The 19,359-nt window shown below is 43.4% G+C and overlaps 1 protein-coding gene across 1 annotated transcript in view; it reads left to right on the forward strand.

The window, feature by feature from the left end:
- exoc4 (exocyst complex component 4) overlaps positions 1 to 19,359 on the forward strand; it is a 118,356-nt gene that overhangs the window by 86,262 nt on the left and 12,735 nt on the right. Inside the window, exons 14-19 of the mRNA XM_080492038.1 lie at positions 264 to 400; positions 1,878 to 2,033; positions 3,778 to 3,956; positions 12,973 to 13,117; positions 16,091 to 16,269; positions 16,467 to 16,626. Coding sequence (XP_080348164.1) covers positions 264 to 400; positions 1,878 to 2,033; positions 3,778 to 3,956; positions 12,973 to 13,117; positions 16,091 to 16,269; positions 16,467 to 16,626 — 956 coding nt within the window. The remainder of the gene's footprint in view (positions 1 to 263; positions 401 to 1,877; positions 2,034 to 3,777; positions 3,957 to 12,972; positions 13,118 to 16,090; positions 16,270 to 16,466; positions 16,627 to 19,359) is intronic.

The raw sequence follows: 19,359 nt of genomic DNA on the forward strand, positions 1-19,359 counted from the left end.
CATTCCGCTAATAGTGTTAAGACTTCTGACAAGTACTTGGGCCAGTCATCAGTCCAGCCGCAGGTGACAGACAGACAAGTGAAGTTAGAGACATCATCGACGGCACGGCAGCCTTGATCTGACCCGACACTTGCGTAAAATCCAGTCCACATTCAGATTCTCTGTCCATTTCTATACCTCTCTTTACCTTTCTTAAAAGCTCATGTTGATAAAATCCCTGAATCCATCCCTCACCGCTTTTTTTTTTTTCATTCTTTCTCTAGAGCACAGTGGTGGTGGAGAAGTCCATCCAGGATCTAATGAACCTGATGCAGGACCTGAGCGCCTACTCCAACCAGTTCCTGGAGATGGTGTGCGACAAGCTTAAAGAGTACAAGGAAATCTGTAACACAGCCTACAGGTAAGAGACAGGAGAGGGTGGTGCACTTGCCAGTCAGCAGTCTGTTATACGCGGTTTATTCCACAAGTTGAGGTCGGGGCGAGGTGGAGCCGATCCCCGCTGACCGTAGGCGAACGACGGCGTACAACCTAGACAAGTTGGCACTTCATCACGGGGTAAACGCAGCGACAGACCATCACTCACACACAGTCAACATGTAGGATCAATTTACGATTCCAAATTTCACCCAAGTTTTAGTGGATTGTTGTAGAAAATAAATCCAACTGAGTGCTTTACCCACTCCTGCATTATTAGCTCAAATAGAATGAATAGCATTATTGTGATCATAAACCAGGATCTTTTTTTTTTGTTTGTGCTATGAAATACTGTTTATCTGAACACCCCTGGGACTCTGTAACACCTGGCAAGGTAAGGAGGAGGCAGGGATGAAAGAAGAAGTGATGAACGGGGCAGGGGATGCAAGAGGGGACTGATGGACTGCTGGGAGTCCATCTGGACTCTGTCACAGGTCAGCCTCAGTCGCACCAGGGCCCCCCGAGTGATGAAGTGTGTGTGGGTTTGTGCACGGTGCGCTTTTGCTGTGTGCATTTACACATGAACAAGCCTCGGTCTCCCTCAGCCCCCGGCTGCCTCTTTTACTTACAAGTTTTCCATGTGAAGTCCAGGATCTTTGGTGTCCTCTGCACGAGGTATCAGTGCAGTATTAATTGCTAAACTAAGCTGTTTCTCTGACCGAGGAACCTGCAAACAAAGCAGATGCCTAACGATACTTGGCCTCATTGTCCTCCCTGCAGATTGTTTTGTTGGTTCAGATACTTGTGAACAACATCTACAAACAACTACTTACACAATGCTGCTATTCATCGGTACATAAAAATTCACACTACACAATGCTCTTTCTGCTGCGAGGCTCTGGAAGCAGCAGCAGCTTCTCAGAAACAGAGATTCTGATAAGAACAGATGCTATCTCGTCCTCATTTGTCCCTATTTAAAGTATTTGTCTCCGGGGACGGCGCGAGACAAATGCACATATAGTGAAACCAGTAAATAATGATGACTGCCAGAGTATTCTCGCAGTCTTAAGATTTCATTTCTTGGAAAATTGTGAAAGTGCACAGCTCAGTTACTTGAGTAATTGAACAATAAAGCAGCTCATTATATCGCATAAACTGATAGTAACACTGAAAGTTTAGAAATTAAATGACACGTGCTGGGAAATGTCAGGTCAGCTGATTTGGTCTAATGCTCTTTTTATTCTTTTGTATGTTGTTTATTATTTATACATTTGCATTTTATGGTACTTTAATAAAAGTTCTTTAAAGGTGCCGTTGCATTAAAAATGTTGCTCCCAATTGAATACGGCTGCAATCGGTGGGAAGACGATAAAGCATTAAATCGAGAGTTCCGAAATAAAGTCTCTTTCTTGCATGCATGCCAAATCTCCTGTGTGTGTGTGTGTGTGTTTGTGTGTCTCCAGGGGTATAGTCCAGTGCGAGGAGAAGCTGACCATCAGTGCCTCCTGGTCTAAAGATGAGGACATCAGCCGATTGCTCCAGTCTCTTCCAAACTGGGCCAACATGACCCAACCCAGACAGACCCGGCAGAAGAGGGAGGATGAAGAGGACTTTACCAGGTACACACCAAACACAGAGACAGCTGTGTGCTTGCACACTCATTCATGTGCTGTATAATTTACACATTTTTGCATGGTAAAAAAAAAACACTCAAACAAGTTTGGAAGCACACAGCCCGGCTCACTACACAGGCATAATCAGAGGTAGAGATACAGAGCCACACTTGAGCAATCACCCACATAATCCTTCCTGCCTGTGTTTTTTAGCCCCCCCCCCCCCCCCCCATATTATTGAACCTTCTCTTGTTAAGATGCACCCATAAAGGAAGTCATGATTGTTCTTTTAAACGCCGTCTATCTGAGGGAAGTGAGGAAATGAGGGAAGAACAAAATAGGAGAATATAAGGGGAGCAGACTGAGCCTAGGACGAGGAGGGAGGGGAGGGGAGGGGGGTCAGCCTTATCGAAATTGCCTTTGAATGTGCACCCTCTTCAGGGAACACTGGAGCTCATTGGAGCGGAATAGTAAAGTAAATAAATAAATTGGTTATGTGGCCAAAGAAAGTCAATCTGTTGTGCGCGCTCTCTCGCTTTCCCACACACACACACACACACACACACACACACACACACACACACACACACACACACACACACACACACACACACACACACACACACACACACACACACACACACACACACACACACACACACACACACACACACACACACACACACACACACACACACACGCAGCAGCAGGAGAGATAGCAAGAGGGAGGCCATGAGGCTGTTTGATTTGAGAGCCATAGATGTTTTCATCACTATGAAAAGGGGATTAGCTTCTGCACAACTCTCAACCCGGCGCTTTAATAAAGCCTCATTAATGAGCCGCACATGCCTGCGAGTATGTGTGTTTTTAACCCATCTGCTCTTCAAAGGATCTTGATCTTGTGGGTATCCTGGGGACTCTGGAGGCCAGTCCGCATGCCATGTGCTTTCTGCACTGTGGTGTTGATCTCCACTTATCCAACTTTACCCCCCCACCCCCCCACCAACTCACACCCCATCTTTCCTGCCAAGCTCTCAAAGCCAAGTATCCTCCCTCGGTCACAAACGCTGGTACATATAGCGCGTCTTTATGTCTTTGTTTTTGCTTCTCTGTAAATCTCTGCCGTCTGCTTGTTTTCTCTTTCTAAATGTTCCTCGTCACCTGTTGTTTTTCTCTCCTACCAACTGTTGAGTAGCGGCTCTCTTAGTTTGATCTGATTTTGCTCTCGAAATGATGAAACTTTTCTCCTTTTTATGTTTAGTTCTCAACTTAGTGACATTCTTCCCTCCCTACATGGTGTGTCACCACAAATGTCGAGGAAATAATTCACCTCCACATCGGCTGCAATTATATAATTGGACCTCTTTTCATTTGAAAACAAGAGAAACACACATATGCACATCTCTTCCATCCAACAAGCCATTATGTTTTAACCTGAAGTAAAAAAAATTGGCTTTGCTTATAGCTTTTATCAAAGCCACTCTGTCCCTGCAGACCACACCTTTGGGTTTCAAAAGTACCAGAAATGCTGGTAAATTGTGTGAAGAATGTAATACCGCGGCCCGTTTAGAGGCTCTTTGCTCACCCCGAGCTATATTGCCTTTCCCACCTTGTACACAACAGACATTTCCCTTCATAAAAGATGTTTGCTGCTTGAATGATGTTCAGATTATGTTTTCCTTCGCCAACAATACAGCGTGTCTGTCATCCTAACGACGCAAACTCTCGCATCCCTTCTCCCGTCATCCAGGGCGGCTTTCGCGAAGGAGTCGGAGGTGCTGACGGGGAACCTCGGAGACAAGTTAATCCCCCAGAATGAGATCCTGCGTGACGTCAGTGACCTGAAGGCGCTGGCCAACCTTCACGAGAGCATGGAGTGGCTTGCCGGTCGCCTCAAGGCTTTCTTCTCCAGCCTGCCTCAATCCTCCAGTAAGTAGGGTAAACTCCGAGTGAGTGGCGGGCCGTATGCCGCTGCCTTTTACCCAATTAAGTGGATTCTCTCAGACCTGCTCAGAAGCCTGAACCAAATAGCTGGATATCTGTGAAGATGGTATTTGTTGATGAGATTAAATTGAGCGAGGCACGGTGGAATTTTCTGACACAAATCGTAGACATATGCAGCTCGTTTCCCGCCCCCACCCGGTACGCCGCCGCCAACGCGCACACCTGTTGTTGTTTACCCCGCTTACGTCTAAACTGGAATATTGTGTTTGACGCGCGAGTTCTCCCTCACGAATCAACAGCATTGCACTAAAAGTCACACTGTATGTTTGAAGGAATTCTAAGTGACTTTTTTTTTTTTCTTGTGGTATTTGCAAGTAATAGATGAAATAATTATTACATTGGCATAATGTGCCATTAATGAGAAACATTACTAGGATATCTGGATATCCTTTACTGACTGATGCATTATTGAACAGCGTGGCATTAAATCATGCATATGTTTTTCAGGGGACGTCGCTTTCAGGTCGTTGCGCAGCTATTGATCAGAATGCAACACGGATTAAAAGTACCGTGTGCATGCTTTATGTCGGATCGCAGTGTGGGGGGCATGCGAGGATTCCTCATTGTTGCGTGCCGTGCGTCTGCAGCAAGACTCCTTACCTGTGCCTCATTAAGTTCTTGTTTGAGTGTATTATCGCACACTCATTACCTTCCCTACTGGAGTTGTCAAAGAGCACTTTACACACTCGCTCATTATCCGTGGTTCTGCGTCTGCAAGTGTGTGCGCATAAATGCTTACCCTAATCAGACTCTTAAAAGCATCTTATACTCTCCCTGCTCTGTCATCACTTTTATAGCATTAATGGTCGATTTGAAAAATATAACGAGGGTCCACACCGATGATAGATGAATTTTATCAAGTACACAGTCTAACGTTCACTGTCTTGTAATTTCCTCCTTCAAGTCTATATTTCTTTTTAACACCATTTGATGACGGCTCGTGAGTTAGTGCCTGTCGGCGCAGGGTCAGACTTGTTTTCGAAGCTCTACACGGGTCAGGCTTCGGTTAATGCACACATCAAACATCAGAATTGAGAGAAATACTCTCTCTGTGACTTTGGCTGTGGCCTGGTTGTTGGTGTCAGACAGGCTGGTGGGCGTATTTCTGAATCTGCTGATCCCCTGAGATTCAGACATCTTTAGTCTGTGGTGTGAACTCCGAAAGGTGCGAAGTGGAAAAAAAAAAAGAAGAAGAAGAAGAAAAAGTTACATCTGCAAATGGAAATGCCTTGTTGATGAGGCAGGTCAGAGCACAAGGTCCAAGCTGCTTTGAAATCTGATCACAGGAGCGTCTGACAAACAAGAAAATTCCACACCTCAAGGTGCAAGTGACGCTATATTCCACTTGTGCCAGTCGAGAATAAGAAAAGTGATGCTGCAATTAGCACTTGTTAACCACAAGTGAAAGGTCATAAATATTTCACTTGATCAGATTAAGAATCTTCTCAAACTATGCAGTGGGATTTGAAATTAGCACCGACAGCATGAATAAGTGGGTCCAAAAGACCAGTCAACCATTCATTCAGACGCCACAGTCTGACACACGCTGTGAACTTCCTGCTTATTTTTGTGTTAATACAGTTTACGAACTGTCTGTCGAGGCCCAAGACATCAGATCCAAACACAACTGAACACCTTTCGGATTTAGTAGTACGAGATTTTCTGCACGCACACATTTCAACATACACGAGGTGAAATGTTTTCATTTGTAAAATTACTTTTTATTAAATTGTACATAAACGATAAATTGTAGTTTTATTCTGGTGTGGAACGATTTAAAAACTGTGTTCATTGTTTATTTTATGATTTTATGATTACAGAATTCAAAATTACAAAGTGAATTGGCCCATAAAGGAGTTTTGTGTTTGACCATCTTTTGCCCCTGAAATCAGTTCAACACGCCTGCACGGAGGCTGTTTCAGAACATCTTGGAGAAACTGGCAGTAATCCATCTTGAAAACAAACTTCCTAGGTCAGTTGATGACTAAATTGTGAGCCCTCTGAATGACGAGCGACTTCTCCAGGTTGCACCGCGCTTTTTTTTTTTCTCCCCAACTGCAGGGATTAACTACGACGTGACGCAGTCCGTCGGAGAAACTTTGCCGTGTCTCAGTGCCAGCGCAGGAGTGAATTATGCACCTTTCTGAGAGTTCTAAGAGGGCTTCAGCCTTTATCAGCCACGGTCACAACTCCCTGACTCCAGGCCGTCTGATTGCTTATTAAACTTACTCTATTTTTCTTTTCTTTTTTTCTCTCTTCTTTTTTTTTTCCATATCGCAACTTTTCCTTTCAAAATTAAATAATTTAACGCAAGATATTCTTATTTGGGCCCCGACTTTGTCACCGCAGTATCTCCTTTTAAACCCGTTCCTGTCCTCTCAGTCTGACGCCAACTTTCTTCTTCTATTCAGAGATAAGAATTCAATAAAAGTGCGGGAAGGGACGTGACATAATTATCATTAATTCTGGCGGGTGGCACTAATGGGAAGGATAGGGCAGTCACTTATCATGCTGGGACAGCCTCCGTATTGTTCATTATTTAGTGTTTGGCGAGCTGATGACGGACTACGTGTGCGCTGGTACGGGTGAGTGTGTGTGTGTGTTTGTGTGGGGGTGTGTGTGTGTGTGTGTGTGTGTGTGTGTGTGTGTGTACATAACCATGCACTGTGTAAGATGGGACAAGGGTACGGCAGGGAAAAAAGACCCCACCTTATCTCATCCTCCACCACCCCCACCCCCCGCCTCACGTCTATGCCTCTCCAAATTGGATTTTATATTACAGAAGCAGTCAGGTATGAACAACTCATTTTCCTCTCCCTGTTTTTTGCTTTTTCGTTCTTTCATTCCTCTTTCTGACTTCCTTGCTTCACTCCATCCTGGTATTTCATACTTTCTTCTTTTTTTTTTTCTCCTTTATTCTTGCTTTTCTCCATCTTTTTGTCTCTTCTTCTCTCAGGCAATGTTAAAGTTTAAGTGGGGAGTCTGATAGATTTTGTCAGCAGATTGACGATCTAGTGGATATTTTTGTTTTGATGATTTTTCTTTAGGACTGAATTCCAGATTTATAGTAACACAAATTCTCAGACTCTAAACGAAACAAAAAAAATTGTAAACATTTGAAGATCACCTATGTGATGGATTGCTTTGACTTCTGCAGTTTAGTGTCGGTTATGGATACATAAAACATCAAATGATCCTTTTTGAGTGTAAGAAGGCTGTTTACTGACTGATCATCAATTAAAGAAGCTGCAGGAAGCGTCTCATTATAAATTTAGTGATCTGATCCAGTCTGACAAAAGTTATCTTACAGGAAACACTGGCTTATGTCAGCATGACAGACATGATTGTCAATAGTGTATGTATTTAAGATGTTTTCACATGAAATTTTGAACTTTTTAAAAAAAATTCGAATCTTTATTTGCAGATTTTCTTTTCTGCCTTTCAACGCCTGATGCATGAATCGCATGTGTTCATGTTGGAGGTTCAGCCACCATCATGTTAGTGGCTTACGAGTGACTGACTATGACGAGTGCGGGTCTTTCCCCCTTCAGCAGTCTTTTGCTTTTTTCTTTTTTTTTTTTTTTTTTCATGTCTCCATTTAATAGAGGGGAGAGACTGAGAACACATTCTTATTCTGTGGGTGCCCGAGGGGCGGCTGGTGGAACTGGAAGATTACGGTGTTTTTCAGCTTGTTTTTGCTCATTTCTGTTTATTGATTGATTGTTTTGCATTACACGATTAAGCAGTATCAGATATGAAAACCCCGCCAACATGATTCTAAGTTGAGATTGAGCTAATATTATATATGTATCTTATAGATGTTCATTTTTAGTCTCCGGACAGGAGTTTTGCCTCACTAGAGGCAACAAAATAATTAATAACGCTTCTTCTTTCCTCCTCAGTCACTTATGAATCATTCATCACTCCTTTCCTGCAGGATACTGTCCTTTGTTTATTTTTCTGCATTCTCCCTTCCCTTCTGCCTCTCTGCTTCAGGGTGGGATAGATTGTACTTTTTCTGGAAAAACAGTGTTGTTTTTTTGTTTTTTTAGCCATTTAGCGTTTGCCTTTGAAAATGTCATGTCATATTGTTGTCTTGATTCTTAATGTATTTCCTATGCCCTTTTGGAAGACACATCAACTGTCCATTTATGTATGTACTGGCATCCTGTGCGTGTGAATTCCATCACTGATCTCCTCTCTTAATGCCTGCCACCATCATCCTCTGCAGATGGCAACCAACAGACGCTTCTCTTAGATGAGATTTGAAAATAATTGGATAAGCACAGCCCGTTGCGCACACGTATGCATGCACGCACAAATGTACGCCTTCACATGACTGCATGTATGCGAGATACACATACGTACCCTGACGTTTAATCATGCACACAAGGAATTCATAAACAAGAGATGGGAATAATTTGCTCGGAGAGGGGAAAGAAAGAAAGAAAAGATAAAAAAAGAGAGAGGGGGGGGCAGAGAGAGAGAGCAAGAAAGTTGTCAGTCAGGACCAATGAGTCGTCTCCTTTTGCCCGTCTGTGCCCGACTCTAATGGTGCCCCCCCATGCTGCGACGCTTCCCTCGCATCATCAAAGCAGCACAGGCCGGGAGGGGATGGGACGATTCAAGTGTGTGTGTGTGTGTGTGTGTGTGTGTGTGTGTGTGTGTGTGTGTGTGTGTGTGTGTGTGTGTGTGTGTGTGTGTGTGTGTGTGTGTGTGTGTGTGTGTGTGTGTGTGTGTGTGTGCGTGTGCGTGTGCGTGTGCGTGCGCGCGTGCGTGCGTGCGTCTGTCTTTCTGGGCGTGTGCGTCTCACGGACACCCCCTAGAGAGACTTCCAGCAGTGTGTGCCACAGTACGGCCTTTTTTTTTTCTTTTTTTTTTTGCTGTCAGAGTGAGTGAGTGTAATGCACATGAGAGGAAACAAGCCTTCGAGTTACTTTCACGCACACACACACACACACGCGCGCGCACACTAGGAAAGCGCCCCCACTGGCAGAGTTTTCGCTCTCTTACATGTACAACCAAAATCGAAGATGAGGAAAGAGGTGAACTGAGAGCAAAGTATAAATCTATATGTGACAAGTTCGTCTTTTTGTCTTTGAGTTCAACTTTAAACTATCTCCACGACGACATATTCCCTCCTGTGTGAACTCTCTGCTTCCCTCCATGCCCTCTGTTGCTGCTGGATACCACTAAATTAAATGTGCCAGGATCATTTAATGTGGCTCTTAGTTTACTCGGTCGAACAGGTAATATCCGTGAAAGTGTGACTTTTATTTTGAGTGACGGCATCGTGTTGCATTGCGGGGTTCTGTGTCTGCTAATGATGCGATCGCCTGACCAGAGACAGTAAACAACATCAGCAAAATACAATCAAATGAAGTCAATTAATGTCACAATTTTCCACTCCCTTGAGAAATCCCCCTGTTTGTTTGTTTTTTTATTACCACCAACCTTGTTTGTTGTTGTCCCCGTGACTCATTTAGCTAGATTAATATTGATGTGGCCAACTAATACATGTAATCAATAGCTCTGTTTTTTTTTTTTAACCTTTCATGGAGGTTGTCAACAGTATATTGTATTATATTAAATCCACAGATTATGTAATATGACACCAATCCTCTAAATTTGTCCAGTTCTCATTATGGGGGGAAAAAAAAGCAAAAGTCTGAGAATAATAAAAGATTGTAAAGCAGTCCAATATGTGAATAAGCAAGTAAGAGTGGGCGGAGTCTTTCGGTTGAATTCTTCCAGTGAGCAGACATTTCTTCCAAAGATAAGACAATATTTTGAAGCTTTGCCAAAGCATGCTGTTTTCAGTGAACTTTCTATCGCAACAAAACTTTATCAACAGCAAACTGGAAACCAATAGAAGTCTGACTTCGACCCTTTCAATATTAGTGCGGCGTGTCAAGCAGGTCTTGAGGCTCTTCCAGACTGTGCTGTTCTAGCAGTGTTACGTTGAGTACACTGGACAAAGCGGAACAGTAACTTTGACTGCACATGGCGCTCTCCACCGAAACAGACACATTTCCGTCTTAGACCCCGTTTACACAGCCGGAAGCTATGGAGCGCTGTTACTGCTCATGCGCATCCCACCCCCGTGATGAATAGTTTCTTCTGCTCACGTAAACAAACATGGCGGCCCCCGTGGTGGTATGACTCACAGCCCGTTTTCCAGTTATAGAGTCCATATCGGTAGTTTAATAATTGAGCCTCGCCACTGATAGCATACGTTTATAGCGAATTGTTCTCAACGTGGTTTAATTACAATAAACAAGCAACAGCGCCCTCCCGTGGGCTGGTATACTAACTACTAACACAATATATATATGTTTTTTAAAGGTCAAGGTGTTCTCACGTGAAACTTCGTTGTGTAAACGGGGCCTTAGACGGACGAAATCTTAGCGTACGGCCACCTTCAAACGAGAAGTGCTGTACAATATTCACGGTGATGTCTTCCCGTAGAGACGCCGTCAAGAGGTTTGCTCAAGAAGACAGTTAATTAACAGTTAAGTTCATACGTGTACCATACATATATTTAACACTCATGTACACAAGCCCAGCATATTACACACACACCTTTAATAAGAAACATAATTGTCAGTGGTATCTGTGGATGTCAGATGCACGGCTATAAGGGTAGCTGTCACTGATGTCACGTCACAACCCCTCTGGTGTTTGCTATGTTGATTGAACTGCCATTGCGTTTACCTCCAGTGCTGTTTGCCGAGGCCAATGGCTTCCCATCTTATCAGATTAATTCAAAATAAGTACAATAGGGGGTGGAAGAACATATTCCCCAGAACATACAAAAGGGACACTGATGGATACGAGGGCACAGGCTCACACACTATGGAAATTAGCCTCATTAATGAGTTTTATGATTTCAAGCAGAGTAGAAAAACAGTATATAAAGAGAAAATACGAACCGGTTTAATGAATGTGGCTTATCTGCAAATATATTGAATATGAACGTTTCTATATTCAACGTTCAAAAGACTATGACTTTGCAGCTGAAGATGTTCACTTTTATTTTAAAGCCGCTGTGAGAGTCATGTATCGTACACCTCAGTGTTCAAGAGAGCGAACCGTGATGCCCCACCAGTCAGCATTTTTTACTTTTTTAGAACAGCCGGTGTTTTTAGAGTAGTAATAGAAATCAATCTAAAGAAACAGACCGCACAAACCAGAAAAACGGCAAAGCGTCAACGCAGCTGTCAGAAAAATAGCTGGTGCGGCAGTTCATCGCGGACAAAACTCCAGGATCCCAAGCAGGCTGAAAGTTCTGATAAGAATGAGATGAAGCCACTGGAGAGTCCGGCGCACAAAGTCGTAACCCCAACGGTCACATGCGCGGTGTTTTCTTACTCCACTCTCCTTTGTAGTTCAAAGGACGTGCATCCAGTCCAGTCGAGGCAGTCTGTGAGGGCTCGCTCATAGACTCTACTGATATCGTGCATTTTTCGAGATCTCAATGCATTCGATATAATCAGTCAACCGCACATACACATACATCCCAGTGGAAATAGCTGCAGCATCAATGGGAGGAACTTTCAAAGCCGACAAATACATGATGATGTGGCTTGAACAACCAAGACACCACTACCTTCTACATCACTCTGCCATCTAATACACAACCTGCTCATGTTGTGGTTTTTTTTTTCTGTTCCTTGAAAAGCTCTATTCAAATCTGTATCTGAAAGCTGCCAGTCAGAAACCATCGCTGCCCCTTGACTTGTAAATATAGAAAGTTGTGTTTTTTTCCTGTTTCTTCAATGTAGTCAAAAGTTGAAGATACATTTCCTAGAAGACTTGTGAGAGGTGAAGTTTTATTGAAGGTTTTTTTAAATATGTGACTTTCTTAGGCTGACTGGAGAATAATTGAGTGTAGCAACATTCAAGTTAAAGATTGGCCAACAACAGTCTATCATTTTTTTGTTTTGGGGATATCATTCAAAAGAGTCAGCAAGCACAAGACTGATCACTGGATTATTTCAGGCTCAGTTTGGACTTCCTTCTTTTTTTGTCCTCGGCTGTGTGTGTGTGTGTGTGTGTGTGTGTGTGTGTGTGTGTGTGTGTGTGTGTGTGTGTGTGTGTGTGTGTGTGTGTGTGTGTGTGTGTGTGTGTGTGTGTGTGTGTGTGTGTGTGTGTGTGTGTGTGTGTGTGTGTGTGTGTGTGTGTGTGTGTGTGTGTGTGTGTGTGTGTGTGTGTGTGTGTGTGTGTGTGTGTGTACCCACTTGCACGCCCGTGTGACCTTCGGAAGGGCAGGAAGAATAACTAGGGAGCTGGCTTTGACTGCGGCACATCGATCGTGGACCCCTGCATTCTCCTGCTCAACAGTCACTCTTCGTACACACACACACACACACACTCGCCTCATTGACCAAATAGACTTACATATGAGTGACGGGGCCAATTTCTCTCCTTTTCCTCCCCCTTGTTAATTTATGGCCATTGATCTACACTGAGCTGAATTTATATACACTCATCATGCTCTCTTGGCTCTCTCTCTCTCTCTCTCTCTCTCTCTCTCTCTCTCTCTCTCTCTTTCACACATGGGTCTTTTGTGTGGCTCACAATGTGGCGCAGTGACACATGCTCCTGCTGCCTCAGCACAAGTGGTGAGAAGAAAGTACAACAACATGCTGAAGGACTGTGGAAGTGTGTGAAGTTCAACTAATGGGTTTCTTCAATGTGTAGTATATGCATTTGTGTCACTTACGTAAAATAATAATGACTTCTCGTGAAAGTGAAATGCATGTTTCCATGGAGTTGAGGACAGTATGTATACATGTTTCTCCGGAGGGGGCAAATGTCACATTCAGCAATCAGCTATGGAGCTTTAATAAGTTACTGAAGCAACTTTCATCAGGATCCAGCATCCAAAACTCGACCAGTTGCTTTATTTATGTACTATTTGTCTGTTCCTTCCATTCAGGTGCTTCTTCCGGCTTCGCAGACAGCCAAGGGGTTGGAGAAAGCGAGCGCAGCAGGGAGCAGATTATGCAGACTCTGAGCGACCTGTCCAGGGGATTCCAGGATATTGCCGACCGCTGTCTTCTGGTTTTACACCTTGAGGTCAGGTATGTGGTGGGAGCACTTAATAACACGATCCAGGACTGGAGGAATAATGAATTGAACAAGTCTATATTTTAATGAAAATATTACTTGCTTTTGTGTTTGTGTCCGAGTCTCTTATCCTGTTCTCAAAGTAGTTCCAACATTCATATCACTTATTCACTAAAGTGCACCACTGTAATGTCTACATTTACAACTTTTCCCACAAAGTTTCTACATGTACAGTGCCATGCGGCATCCTGGAGGACACATCATAAACTCAGATGAGCGTAAAAGAACCACTGGGCATCGCACATACTATATAGCCCCAGTGCACGGGTCCAGAGAGGTATCGCTTATTTTCAGTGTGTGTTGTGAATGTCAACATCTAAGTTAATTTACCACACCATATACTTTCTCACCGCCACAGCCGCTAATAGCCCTCCATCATCCCTCCTTCTCCCCCCCCCCCCCCCCCCCCCCCCTCCATGTACCGCTATTTCCCCGAAGACCATTGTGTAGCTTATGCAATATTGTTGATGATTTCAGGAGAAAACCCTCCCTGCGGCTGATGTCTGGCTATATGCTACACTCCATTGACTCTCCCCATCTAGTGAATTTCCCCTGATAGTGGTACCAGCTAAATGAAGCCATGAGGAAGAAAAGAGGGAGGAAGGGGGGAGGGAGGAAGAGATGGAGGAGAGATGAGTTGAGGTTAAAGTGGTGGCATGGGTTAAAGAAGGGAGCTACAGCCGCTAAGTGGGAGAAATGATTGAATCGAGAGCGACGGCAGTGAGATGAAGGCATTGAAAAGGTGCTGTCGTTGTTGGCTTCGCCTTAGGGAAGGAGAAACATTCACCCATATCATTTTATTCCTTTCTGCTCTGGACACTGTGATTATAGAGTTATGAGAGTATTGACTTCTTAAGTCTAGACAGAAATTAACCTTCGATGCGCCTTAAGGACGTGAGACTAAGATATAGGTGTTTGGTTGTACGGTTAAGGATAGGTCAAAACTCAATGCAGTCTTTAAAACAGGCTTGGAAATAACAGAACAAATTACAATTTGAGAAACCATTTACCAAAGATTTTGTGTAATTTTTATTTGCCAGGTCAAATCAAGGAAAGTAAGTGAATAAGACCCTTGAGTAACGTTGTCAGCAAATAATTACTCCTGTGGAGCAGCTCGCCGAACGTGAGCACACGAATCTTCATTCAACGATTCACAGCAAACACAGAATGTCTTCAAAATAAATCAGTGAACACTCCGAATGCAGCGGCCTTTTGATTTATAGACACAAAGGGGGAGCTGTCGTCACACTATCTGCTAAATGTAAATGACATTAGCTTGAGATCGCCGTTGATTTTCCACATGAGCAATTCCTCAGTTCAGACAACTTTTTATCCCTTCGTGAGAAATGTCTGTGGCTGTTCAGCTCATGTTCACAGTCCTCATAAACCATCAGCTGTCATCCTACATTCGGATGTCAAAAATACTTTTCGACCGACCACTGGATTCATTCTGGCGTGCAGAATGACCTCGCAAGGTGTCAAAGTCGAGCAGAAGATATAAACGTAAATGTTTGAAGAAAGCAAAATAAGTGGCTATAACAGCAGTAGGTAGTTACATAGTAATGACTTGTATATAACCTCACCACGTGACCCGTCATGGTGTTATGAGAAAACTGGCAAAGTACAAACTGCTTTTAATCATTTCTCTCTGAACACAAAAAAAAGAATTTCAAAATAAACACCGCAAGCGTGATTTGTTTGTTTAATAAGTCCCACTTCAATAACTTCTTCTGGCTGAAGCTGGGTGTGGGTGCAAATTGCAAATAACCAACTTTGCCCAGCAAAGCATTATTGGATTCAGTCACTGCTTAAATCGGGTGATATCATCGGAACACATAAATCTGATCACTGCATTTAGTGTTCATGTTAAACGGGACTATTTGACAATAAACTGACCATGTGAGCGCCGGCAGTGAGACTCGAGCTGAGGGATCAGTGGTGCGGCGCTGAAAACCATCAACCTCGTTGCTGGTTTGAGCGTGAAAAACCACGACAAAACAAAAACCCTTTTGTCATCCTAAGCCCGAGGAGAAACATCGCGGAAAGAAGCATTTCTAATATTTCTCCAGCTTTACTAAATCCAACTCAAAGTCAAGGAACAGAAAGAAGAAGCTGCTAATAGAGGACATTTGTTTTTCACCCGGGGGAATAGTTAAAAATGACATAACATTGAAAATACGTTTTTGTTTTCCTTCTACAGAAATTGCACTTTTTAAGTTTTTTTAATGTAGTGCAGCATTTTTCTTAACGTACTAAAACAAAGATAAACATTATTTATTGGTTAATATGTGATTATTTTACCTGTCTAGCTCACTATGAATCAAATCGCTCTCTATCTGCCCCCTAAACTGAAATGAGCTTGACGCTCCAGGATTAGTCCAAATGTAAAGACTTTATTGAAAATGTCGATACATGAGACTCTAAGTCAGCAGTGGCGTGCTGTAGAATATCAACTCAATGTCTGCAGTGGAAGACATTTTCCCAGGTTGTACGCGTGCCGTTTGTTCATCAGATCTTTCACCAATACGCAGCTTTATTTCTCCCCGGCTCCCTCCTTGACTGAAAGGTATCCAGCTGCGATGTAGTGGAAATTGAATAAGTGGATGTATCATGAGTACTCTAAACCGAAAGGTTTCCGAGGAAATTATAGGTATTAAAGTGGGTCAGCGCCTCAGTGGAGTGTCAGACCACTCGGTTTTCACTAATGTGTACCTTCTTACTATGTTACACCACAAACCACAGAAAATCAGCGCCCATCACAGTCACTTTGTTAGTTCTACTCCGTGTCGGCACTTAGCTTGAGGCAACAGTTTACTTAGGGAGCCCCGTTGGGTGTTTTCGTGATGACAGTACTTCTACTGAGAAATCTTTTAACAGTAGTTTACTTCTCCTCCCCCTCTCTTATTCCCGTCTGTTCTCCAACCCAGGGTTCACTGTTTCCATTACCTGATCCCGCTCGCCAAGCAGGGGAATTATGCCATCGTTGCCAACGTGGAGAGCATGGACTACGATCCGCTGGTGGTCAAACTGAACAAGGACATCTCGGCCATAGAGGAAGCCATGGGCGCCGCTTTGCAGCAGCACAAGTTCCAGTATATATTTGAAGGTGGGCGGTAGTTTCAACAACTAAACCAGACGTTTCTATCATTTTCAAGCATCACCGAGCTCCTCAAGTGTGTGATAGTATTGTTCGAATAATTCTTAAGACACCTCAGTGTTTGTTTTATTTCTGTTTCTCTCCGTCTACATCTGATATTAACAACAACGCACCTTGTTTCTTCCTTCCTCTCTTTTCTCCATTAGGCCTCGGGCACCTCATCTCCTGCATTCTGATCAACGGGGCTCAGTACTTTAAGCGGATCAGCGAGTCGGGTATCAAGAAGATGTGCCGAAACATCTTTGTCCTCCAGCAGAACCTCACCAACATCACCATGTCCAGGGAGGCTGACCTCGACTTCGCCAGGTCAGCGTCTCTTTCACGTTATCGCAGCGTGAGCCAGACTCGAGCTCACCCCGGAGCTCGAGTCTGGCGTGCACCTTTCCTTTCAGCGCTGTCGACAAAACCCAGCAAGCCTTTAGTCATACAGTACTTAGACTCAGTTTCCACCCGTGCGCGTTTGTTAAGGCCGATAACCTTGACGGGTGCAGCAGCCTGCAGACATTTCAAGCAGAAATTGAACCTTTCCTGCCAATACATTGTGAGATTCTTTTTTTTTTTTTTTCTTTGAATTATTGCAGTGATTAGACGTTTATTATCTCCACACCAATAATTCATATTTACAAATTGCATCGAATGAACAATCAGACTTAAAAAGTTGGAGAGCGTCCAATCAGGAATGAACACTAACTGGTTGAGGTTTTCCAGTTTAAATGAGGTGATATGTTGGTGCAGTATTACTACACACCTGCACAGACACACACACGCGCATGCACGACAACCTGAAGTTTATACAGCGACGATATCGGTGCACAATTTGGCCAGATGGTCAAACAGATTGTCAACCACACTCTGTGTGTGTGTGTGTGTGTGTGTGTGTGTGTGTGTGTGTGTGTGTGTGTGTGTGTGTGTGTGTGTGTGTGTGTGTGTGTGTGTGTGTGTGTGTGTGTGTGTGTGTGTGTGTGTGTGTGTGTGTGTGTGTGTGTGTGTGTGTGTGTGTGTGTGTGTGTGTGTGTGTGTGTGTGTGTGTGTGTGTCTCTGCAATGGTTGTTGGTGTTTATTTCTTATTCATACATTTAGATTTTGTCAGTCTACCTGCTGTTGCCCAGTCCTGACAGGCATGAGGGAAATCAGCTTTCAGACATCTTTGTGAACAAGACCGAGGGAGGGGAAGGAGGGTGGGAAGAGACAAGACGCCAGAAAAAGAGAAGAGTGATTCATAGTATTCATATAATTTTTTCTTCTTCTTCTTCTTTTTTTTTTTAGAAGCTTGTGTCCTTGACAGGAGAGCGTATGTGAGAGGATAGGTGATGGAAAAAGATGTAGGGAGAAGGATGGGCCTGAGCTGGGGAGAAGAAAATTGAAAAACTAAGTGAAAAGGAAGTTATAGAAAAGGCATCTTTCACAAGGAGAGACACCGAATGCAGTGAGAGAAGCTGGCGTGGGGATAAGATAGCAGGGAGGTGAACATGAGACACGTACGAGTAAAAGGGCAGCGAAGGGGAGAAAATGAATCAGAGTGTGAAACAAATGACATTTAAAACTAAGACCAATCGGAAGGTTTCGATAACAGTTTATGAAACTGTGATATTTTTTTTTTCAGTCTTTCTGCATTTAGTGCAAAATGTGTCCACTCATATTTGCCCTTTTTTTTTTCTTCCCCAGAACATGTAGTTGGTTAATAAACACTTTTTTTTTTTTAAATATTCATGTTTTTGTCCTTGGTTTGCCTACGATCTTACTTCAGACATGTCTGGGTTTTTTTTTGTTTAGTTTTTTTGGTATCACTGATGCATAAAGCGACGTTTCCCTGAAGAATAACAAAGAAGATGAACTGAAATGCCTTGAACTGTACTGGATATGGAGGACCATTGATTAGTGTGTTATTTCTACCCTCTGTCAACTTTGATTACATAGAAATGCCGGCGATGGCTTTTCTGTCTTTCCTCTCTTTCTGCCGCTCTCTCTGATTACGAGGCGTGGGTGGTGTGGAGGTGTTGATTGGGAATTGCAGAGCACATTGTTTACACATTCATGGCTTTTCGGATTGGCCGGCCTCTGGCTCCAAGACACACCGACTCCCGCGAGCGCGCACACACACACACACACACACACACACACACACACACACACACACACAAATCCGCACACACATGCACACATCTGCTGCGTATCCCCTGCTCTCTCAGCCTCGCATAGATACTCAGCCAAGCCAATCAGCATTTTGAAATAACCATATTTATATGGGGAATATGAATATTCAGAAAGTGTGCATACACCTGCTCTTGGAACTGGCCATACGGCTTGAATGAAACATGTCGATGGGGGGGGGGGCGGGGGGGGGGGGGGGGGTAAAATTATGTATTGGTGGCATTCTAGAAAGCCTGCTTGTGATATTTTCAGGCTTTTTGTAACTTTTAAAAGCCAAACCATCCTTTCATGCAGAGATCATCCATCTTAAGCTGCATGCTCATTGTCCTCTGCTGACAGTTTGCATACAGATGCTCTTTATTTGCTTGTTTAATGTTTGTTTTTTCTATATGAAATTGCTGATAAGTATATTTCGCTGAGGTTACATGAGGATATTGCTAAAGTGTTTTTGCTTTTCTTTTTCTTTTTGTGCATATGGTGTTTGTTGCATTTGTCTAAAGCTCTGTGCAAAGCCTGTCCAGAATCTGCAGTGAAAATCAGTGTGAGGGAAAAAAAAAGAAAGAAAGGCTAAAAGGAGAACATTCATCAGCATTTTATTACCACCTCTGGAGAAACGAGAGCAAAATGAGAAAAGGAAGTAATCACAGCAGGAAGTCAGCTTTGCAGAAAAGCGGCAGATGCTTGCTTGTGTATCCATGTATTTATTTTTTATATATATTCTTTTGTGTTCGTGTGTCTTTCTCTTTCTGAAGCTGTACACTTGTATGGGAGAGGAAGAGGTGGACAAGGGCACTGTAAAAGCTTCTGATTTGAGTTAAAACTAAGGAGAGGCCTGCTACCCTGCACTGCAGAGCTCACAAAGAAAGCCACACACATAAAAGACTCACA

This window comes from Lipophrys pholis, assembly GCF_963383615.2.
Source record: "Lipophrys pholis genome assembly, chromosome: 22".
In the NCBI taxonomy this organism is placed as follows: Eukaryota; Metazoa; Chordata; class Actinopteri; order Blenniiformes; family Blenniidae; genus Lipophrys; species Lipophrys pholis.